Below are 9,326 nucleotides of genomic sequence, written 5' to 3'. Positions count from 1 at the left end.
TATCAAAATAGCTATCTCATATATATAAACAGCATTTGTTTTTAGAAAAACAATATCATAAACTGCAGAATCTGTACAAAAATATAAAATAAATTTGGGCAGCAGTTTTCTAAACAGCCATGTAAATGCGACACTTAAGAGGAGTACTTAATGCCTCTAAAAAGGCTGATTTGCCGGGTCAACCTATACAGGGAGAAAATGCCAGGAAAGGTACTGAGATTATCTAAATAATATATATATTTATTTCTTTTTTACCTCTTGCATTAAAACTTATAGAAAAAATAGACAAATATGCACATGCAATTTACAGCTTTTCCAACTTAATCCTTGTGCTTCACTCGAACTGTTTGTTTGCCATTCAACATTAGCAACATTGTCTACAAATGGACTCTTTCCTATACCAGGGTAGTAGGTCTCTGAGAAACCACTCAAAAAAAGCATATTAAAAGTGGTCATACTTGGATGAAGGCACTCCAATTCTGCTCAAAGCAAAAACTAGTGTGATCCTTTTGTAAAATTTTCTGTTTTTCTCTGAAAAAGGCAGGCAAGGGTGCATGCACAGTGCGGAGAATTGTCAGGGTTGTGGGGAGACGCTCGCAGTGTCTGGGCGGGCATGGCGGTGGGGTCAGGTCGCGGATCTCCGGGTCTTAGGACCCAACGAGCACCTCCATGATGTGGTCCAGTTCTGTGAGGTCCATTTTGAAAGGCTGACTCGGGGTGACGGGCTGACTGCTATAAGGAGCCAGAGTCTTGAGGAGGTCATCGGCCGACACAGGGGCCATTTTTGAGGCTGCCCCCGGCGCAGATGTGCAGGGGTCAAAATCATACATGGACGTGTCAATGTCAGCAAACAGGATGTTGTCCAGGGTCAAGTCTGTCAGGAAACCCGAGGACGTTGTTATTTCAAAATTCCCAGGCAGAGAGTCCATCAGTTTTGAGTCATCCGTGCGGCCCTCCTGGGGCCCCTCGGGTTTCTGGATGCTGGACTCACTGGAGGTTCCTTTCAAGCTGTCAGTCGCTGCCACGGTGGCCTCTGTGGAGGTAGATGTGGGACAGAGCTCCTTGATCACGTCCAAGGCAGAGGAGAAGCTGTCCTTCTCCGGCGGGAGGGCTGGAGGGGAGAGTCTGGTAGGAGCTGCGGGCTGCACAGCCTGTGGAAGTGCAAAAAGTGTCATCGTCGTCCTCCAGCAGGGAGGCCGGGGTGAGGCAGGCCTCCAGGGGTGTAGTGCTTCCGAGGTCGCAGGGAAGGGCGGGAGGGGGTGCGAGGTGGCTGAAGGCAGGCGGGGCCTCTCGGTAGCTGTCGCTCAGGGAGTCGCTGGGCTGGGAGGAGAGGGTGAACCCGGGCCTCAGGCTGCCTTCCTGCTTGAGTTCCTCCTGGATCCGCCTCAACATGTTGTTAATTAAAACGGTCTTTTGCAAGCTGGGCTCTGTCAGGGGCCTGTGGTTATAGAGTTTCATAAGGGAAGTGTTGAAGATAGTCTGGCGCTGTAAGGTGTAAGACACCTTGGATGGACCGTCGGAGGGAGACACGATTTTGCCTTCCAGCCCATCTTCATGCTCATCAAACTTCCGTTTTCCTCCTTTACCCAACATATATCACATGCAGCTCCACCTGGGAACTAACCCATCAGGAGGGGTTTCCGCCCACTCCTCAAGCTATTCCCTCTCCATGCGGAGTGCCCCGCTGCGGGGGCCTGAGGGTGGCGCCAGGAAACAGGCAGGAGGCGAGACTAAGACTCTGGCGTCCTCTGCCTGAGCGGCCAGAGCATTATACAATGGTGGAGGCAGCGGCAGCAGGCAGCGAGAAGGAAGCGGGAGGCGGGCGGAGGGGGCGCCTGGCTGAGCGAACGGCAGCTCGTGCTCCAGCACTCGCCGTGCAGGAGTGACCGGTCACAATTCTTTAAACACAGCCAAAGCTAATAGCTCATGCTCTGGATGGCCAGTGGGATTTAGCTTAATAGGACAGACAGCTAAAATATGCATTTATTCCTTCTTCCATGCTTGCCATAAACATTTAACCAAAGGAAATCTAGCCAGTTGCAGTGGTGGTGGTGTAGAAGACTATGAAGGCAGAGGGAATAGCTACTTAAAGGAAGCTGCAGCAGCTGTTGCTAATGGAGCAGATGTTTGCTGAGAAACATAGAACTTAGAAATAGCATTATGACAAAGAAACCAAACTAGCAGCACAAGCATTGGAGCTCATGGCTCTTCATGAAGATTTTAACCTATATCTTCCCAATCTTTTAAACATAAAGAACCATTTTCTGGGTACCAAGGGTAACAAGAATCTGTCTCTGCCAGCCAAACAGCCAGGTCAGCATTACATATGGTATGTCCAGCCTTGTGAAGTAAATAGGAAAGCTCAGCCCAATGCTGATGTTGAGTGTCAGATAGGGAATTTCCCATAGCTAACCAATCCGGATCAGTACCAGCCAGTGAAAGATGTATGTCAAATCCTGTTGTAGGAGGTAAGCTACTCCCTTCCCCCATCAGAACATCAAGAAGGGTCCCTGTTTAAGGATCAATGGGCTCCAGGCTCCCTGTGGTCAGAGAGGTTATGAAATAGTGTGGGGACAGGACTCTCCCCAGTTCCAACTTGGGTACTAGTGTAAAGAAATTAAAAGAAGACATAAGTAAGGTGCACAGGCTAAATGGCTGCTCATTTGAGCTGTCAACTTTATTTATGCCAAAAGGCTACATTTGGTCTCTGGCATCAGTAGTATGTTATTGTTTATTATATCACTAAGCAGATTACAGTAGGTTACAATGTAAGATGTTTTGCTTATGGTCAGATATGTGCTCCAGCCAAGCATGCATTGGTTATGTTAAGAGTGCCTGGGGAAAATCGCTGAATATTCCAGATATGGGAAACAGTGTGTCTGTTATTCTCCAGGAGTTTGCTCACCAGAGAAATGCTGTCCTGTCTATTCCCATGGTCAGAACCCTTACACATTTCAGTTTAGCTCTAGAAATTTCCTGAAAAAATTAGGCCTAGAATTATCAATGCTGTAGTGTGCACTTAAAAAGATTGCTAAAAGAGTAGATTTTATGGATAGTATTCTTTTTTTAAAGGAAGACTAGAATTAGCTAAATAGGTGTGCATCCTATATAATCACACATGGATCCATGCTCAGAGAGGACTTTTACACTTACTAATTTATACTTTGTACTTATTTGTACTTATGATTTGTAGGGGAAGCCCAACATGATTATGAATATAAAATGTACATGGAAATGTACCTGCTGCCTGCCAGTCTTTGTACCCATTTTTATAAAGCATTCTCAATCCTCCTGCAGGGCTCTTATAGCATGTTTATGTTGATTTTGATATCTTCTGTTAATAAGGGCACTTTGCTTAATCCAATTCTTTTTTCATTAAAATTGTGAATTTGTACACAGAGAGAAGATGGTGGGCCAACAAAAAATGTCCAACATATGCAATAAGGAGAGAATTTTTAAAGCCATGAGAGAAAAGTATGAGATTTCATATAGGGGAAAACTAATTAGAATAATGGCAGATTTTTCAACACAGACCCTGAAAGCTAGAAGATCCTGGAACAACATATATAAAGCTCTGAAAGAAAATGGGTGCCATCCAAGAATCTTGAATCCAGCAAAATTATGCTTTAGATTTAAAGATGAATTAAAATCCTTCAATAATAAACAAAAGTTAAAAGAAATTACAGCTTGAAAACTGACACTACTAAACATTCTTTGAAAAATATCCCATGAAGAGGAAACAACAACAACAACAACAACAAAAAACAATAAAATTCAGCAAAGGGAGGTTGTACCCTAAAGGAAAAATTAATCAAAGAAGAAAATTTAGTTAAGGTAAATAATAAAAATAATCAAATATGGCCAGGAATACAAGTGATGTCTCAATAATAACCCTGAATGTTAATGACTTAAACTCATCAATCAAAAGACATAGGCTAGCAGATTGGATGTAAACAAAAAGACCCAACAATATGCTGCCTCCAAGAGATGCATCTCATAGGAAAAATATACACAGACTGAGGGTGAAAAGTTGGGAAAAAATTATACCACTCCCATGAACTGAAGAACAAGCAGGGGTTTCTATCCTCGTATCAAGTAAAGTAAACTTTAAGCCAAAGTTAATCAAAATGGACAAAGATAGACATTACATACTGCACTCAAGGGAACCATTCATCAACAAGACATAACAATCATAAATATATATGTCCCAAACAATTGTGCGCTATGTTCATCAAATAAACTCTTCTCAAGTTTAAGAGTCAAAGTGACCACAACACAATAATCCTGGGTTACTTTAACACACATCTTTCACCACTGGATAGGTATTCCAAACAAAATTTGAATAAAGAAACTACAGAACTCAGTATTATAATCAATAAATTAGACTAAACTAACATTATAGAATATTTTAACCTGCTTCAAGAGAATACACTTTCAGCCCAGCAACACATGGATCCTTCTCTAAAATAGACAATTTAATATGCAACAAAGCAACTCTTAGCAAATACAGAAAGGTAGAGATGTTCCTGCTCATTTTATCAAATCATAATGGAATAAAATTGTAAATCAATGACAAAATAAAAAATAAAAATTACTCCAGAACCTGGAAACTAAACAATATGCTACTGAATGAACAATGAGTTGCAGAAGACATCAATAAGGAGATTCAAAAATTCTTAGAGGTAAATGAGAATATAGACACAACATATTGAATTTTATGGGACATTATGAAAGCAGTACTAAGTGGAAAGCTCATTGCATAGAGTTCATTCCTTAAAAGAAGAAAAAGTTAATGAATAAATGACTTAAGATTGCATCTCAAAGCCCAAGGAGGAAAAATAACAAATCAATAGCAAAAGCAGTAGAAGAAATAAAGGCAAGAAATAATTAAAATAAGAGCCAAAATTAATGAAATAGAAACAAAAGAAACATTTGAAAAAACAAAAAGTTGTTTTTTTAAAAAATAAATAAAATTGACAGACCCTTAGCTATGCAAATGAAGAGAAGGAGAGAGAAAACTCAAATTACCAGCATACATGATGAAAAAGATAATATTACAACAGACACTACAGAAATACAAAGGATAATTAGAAATTATTTTGAAAACTTATACTCCAATAAAATAGAAGACATTAAAGGCATTGACACATTTCTTAAGTCAGACGATTTGCCCAGATTGAATCCGGAAGATTTACATAATTTAAAAAGACCATTTTCAAGTGATACAATAGCAGATGCCATCAGAAGCTTACCAGCCAAGAAAAGCCCAGGATGAGGTGGATACACAGCCAAGTTCTACAAGACCTTTAAAGAGGAACTTATACCAATACTCTTTAATTTATTTCAGGAAATAGAAAAAGAGACAGCACTTCCAAACTCATTCTATGAGGCCAATATCACCCTGACTCCAACACCAGGAGAAGACACATCAAAGACAGAAAACTTTAGACCACTAATTCTTTTCTTTTTGAGAGAGAGAGAGAGAGAGAGAGAGAGAGAGAGAGAGAGAGAGAATTTTTTAATATTATTTTTTTAGTTTTCAGTGGACACAATATCTTTTTATTTTTTATGTGGTGCTGAGAATCGAACCCAGTGCATGCCAGGCGAGTGCGCTACCACTTGAGCCACATCCCCAGCCCCAAGGCCAATAATTCTAATGAACATAGATGCAAAAGTTCTCAGTAAAATTCTGTCAAATAAAATTTTTTAAAAAATCACAAAAATATTATGCACCATGATCAAGTTGGATTCACCCCAGGGATGTAAAGTTGGTTCAACATATGGAAATCAATTAATGTAATTCATCACATCAGTAGACTCCGAGATAGGAATAATATGATCATCTCAATAGATGCAGAAAAAACACTTGACAAAATACAGCACCTTTATATGTTCAAAACACTAGAAAAACTAGGGATAACAGGAACATATCTCAACATTGTGAAGGGTATCTATTCTAAGCCTCCGGCCAACATCATTCTAAATGAAGAAAAACTGAAGGCATTCCCTCTAAAAACTGGAACAAGACAGGGATGACCTCCACCACTTCTATTCAATACAGTTCTGGAAACACTTACCAGAGCAATTAGAGAGACAAATGAAATTAAAAGGATATGTACAGAAAAAGAACTTAAACTATCACTATTTGCTGACAATATGATTCTACACCTAGAAGACTCAAAAAACTCCACCAAAAACAAACAACAACAACAACAACAAGAAAACAAACAAACAAACAAGCAAACAAAAACTCTGCCTTCTAGAACTGGTTAATGAATTCAGCAAAGTAGCAGGATATTAAATCAAGACTCAAATCAATGGCATTTTTGTATACTCGTGACAAATCCTCTGAGAAGGAAAAGAGAAAAAACTACCAAGTTTAAAATAGTCTCAAAAAATACTTGGGAATCAAGTTAACAGAAGAGGTGAAAGATCTACACAATGAACTACAGAACCCTAAAGAGAGAAATAGAAGAAGACCTTTGAAGATGAAAAGATCTACCTTGCTCTTGGATAGACTGAATCAACATTATCAAAATGACCATACTACCAAAAGCACTATAAAGATTTAATGAAATTTTAATCAAAATCCCAATGGCATTTCTCATAGTAATAGAAAAAACAATCATGAAATTTATCTGGAAAAATAAGAGACCCAGAATAGCTAAAGCAATCCTTATCAAGAAGACTAAAGCAAATGGCATCATTATACCAGATTTTAAACTATACTGTAGAGCAATACTAACAAAACAGCATGGTGTTGGCACCAAAACAGACTGGTAGTTCAATGGTACAGGATAGAGGAAACAGGACTAACCCACAAAATTACAATTATCTTATTTTAGACAAAGGTTCCAAAAAATTGCATTGGAGAAAAGATAGCTTCTTCAACAAATGGTGCTGGGAAAATTGTAAATCCATATGCAACCAAATGAAATTAAACCCTATCTCTCACCATGCACAAAACTGAATTCAAAGTGGATCAAGTACCTAGGAATGAAACCAGAGACTCTGCATCTAATAGAAAAAAAAGTAGGCCTAATCTTCATCATCTGGGATTAAGCCCCATATTCTTTAATAAGACTTCTATGGTGCAAGAATTAAAACCAGGAATCAATAAATGGGATGGATTAAAAAAAAATCTGGGAATGGAACCACCATTTGACCCAGCTATCCCTCTCCTCAGTCTATACCCAAAGGACTTAAAAACAGCATACTACAGGGACACTGCCACATCAATGTTTACAGCAGCACAATTCACAATAGCTAAACTGTGGAGCCAACCTAGATGCCCTTCAGTGGATGAATGGATAAAAAATGTGGCATATATACACAATGGGTTATTATTCAGTACTAAAAGAGAATAAAATCGTGGCATTTGCCAGTAAATGGGTGGCATTGGAGAAGATAACACTAAGTGAAGTTAGCCAATCCCCACAAAGAAACTAAATGCTTAATGTTTTCTCTGATATAAGGAGGCTTATTCATATTGGGGAAGAGAGGGGAAGAATGGGAGGAATAGATGAACTCTAGATAGGGCAGAGGGGTGGGAGGAAAACAGAGGGGTCAGGGATTAGCAAGGATGGTGGAATATGATGGAAATCATTATCCAAAGTACATGTATGAAGACATTAATTGGTGTGAATATAATTTTTATACAACCAGAAATATGAAAAATTGGGCTTGTATAAGTGTAATAAGAATTGTTATGCATTCAGCTGTAATTTATTTTTAAAAACTCAATTAAAAAATAAAAAAAAAACAAATAATATACACACTCCCATGTTTATAGCTGCATAATTTACAATAGCTAAGAAATGGAAGCAACCTAAACACCTATCAAAAGAGGAACAGAAGAAGAAAATGTATTACATACATACAATGGAAGATGGATATACCTGGAAAAAAGAAGGAAAACTATACATGTATGACAACATAGATGCACCAGAGGACACGGGGAGTGACATAAAACATAGGAGCTAAGTCACATGATCTCACTTATATGTGGAATCTAAGAGTTCAGAAACAGAATAGAATGGTAGGCACAAGAGACTAGAGAGATGGGGAGTTGAAAAGATGTTGGCCAATGCCTACAAAATTTCAGTTAGAAGAAATAAATTTAAGAGATCAGTTGCACATCATTGTGACTATAATTAATTATAATGTATTATATTCTTGAAAATTTCTGAGAGTAGAATTTAAAAATTCTCACCACAAAAATGTATGTGATGTAGTACATATGTTAGCTTGCTTAAATTAGCCATTCCACAATGAATAAAATAACCAAAGAGAAAAAGGCTTGTGCATAAAAACACAAAGCATTGCTCAAAAATTAAAGTAATTCAAAATATATAAGAAGTTATTCCATGTTGGAGTAGTTAATTTTGTCAAGAGGGGAATGCTGAACAAAGTAATCTACAGCTCTAATATGATCTCTATCAAAATCCCAACTACATTTTCTTTCTTTCTTTCGTTTTTTTTTTTTTTTTTTTGCAGGAATAGAGGAGCTGATCATCAAATTCAATCTAAATAGCAAAGGGCATATACATTGATAAATGAAAAAAGTAGATAACCAAGAATTAAACCCATGCATCTGTGGCCTATTGATATTTGACAAGCATACACAATGGGGAAAGGACAGTCATATCACCAGTGGTGCTGGGTCAAGTGGATATCCACATGCAAAAAACAAAATATCATTGGAGTCACCTCACATTGCCATCAAAACTTAAACGTCAACTTTGGATTGTGCAGAGAGGATTAAGAGCAGGGGAGGTGGCTATGGGGATGCAAAGATGGTGGAATGAGACTGACATTATTATCCTATATGTATGTATGATTACACTACTAGTGTGACCCTACACAATGACAGCCAGAGGAAAGAGAATGTGTGCTTTATTTTTGTGCAATGTGTTCAAATGCATTCTACTGGAATGTATGACTACTTGGGACAAATAAAAAAAAAATAAAAATTGAATATTTCAATCATACATAAATATGAGTCCTGGTTCAAAGACATCCAAAGTTTTCACAACATGTGCTCTTGGATAAGCTAGAATCTACACTAAATGGAGACATTCTCTCCCAGCTCTAGCATGATATATGTCATTCCATGCACATTCATGTTGAATAATGAAGATAGATCCACATAACATTCTAGTCTGACTTGAGAGAATGAGCTGTGGAGGGTACTAAATGGAAGAAAATCAGAGGAACCCCAGTTATGTATGAAAGAAATAAATCCCAGGATGAAGAGAGGAGTGGTTCACTCAGGAAAGGCTCATTTAACCTACATGCAAAGCCAGGGGAAATGATTCCATTAGTCT

At 38.4% G+C, this 9,326-nt stretch overlaps 1 protein-coding gene across 1 annotated transcript; it reads right to left on the bottom strand.

Annotated features, from left to right (window-relative positions):
• Nucleotides 1-647: 647 nt before the first annotated feature.
• On the bottom strand, nt 648-1,635 carry LOC143405012 (SERTA domain-containing protein 2-like). Its single transcript, XM_076863340.1, is given in 2 exon segments — nt 648-1,154; nt 1,156-1,635. Coding segments are annotated over 2 exon segments (945 nt in total). The 5' UTR covers nt 1,594-1,635.
• Between the last annotated feature and the right edge of the window lie 7,691 nt (nt 1,636-9,326).

The sequence above is a fragment of the Callospermophilus lateralis genome, chromosome 7 (genome assembly GCF_048772815.1).
Source record: "Callospermophilus lateralis isolate mCalLat2 chromosome 7, mCalLat2.hap1, whole genome shotgun sequence".
Classification (NCBI taxonomy): Eukaryota; Metazoa; Chordata; class Mammalia; order Rodentia; family Sciuridae; genus Callospermophilus; species Callospermophilus lateralis.
The sequence above is the reverse complement of the archived record's forward strand: the minus strand, read 5'-3'. Positions and strand labels throughout refer to the sequence as shown.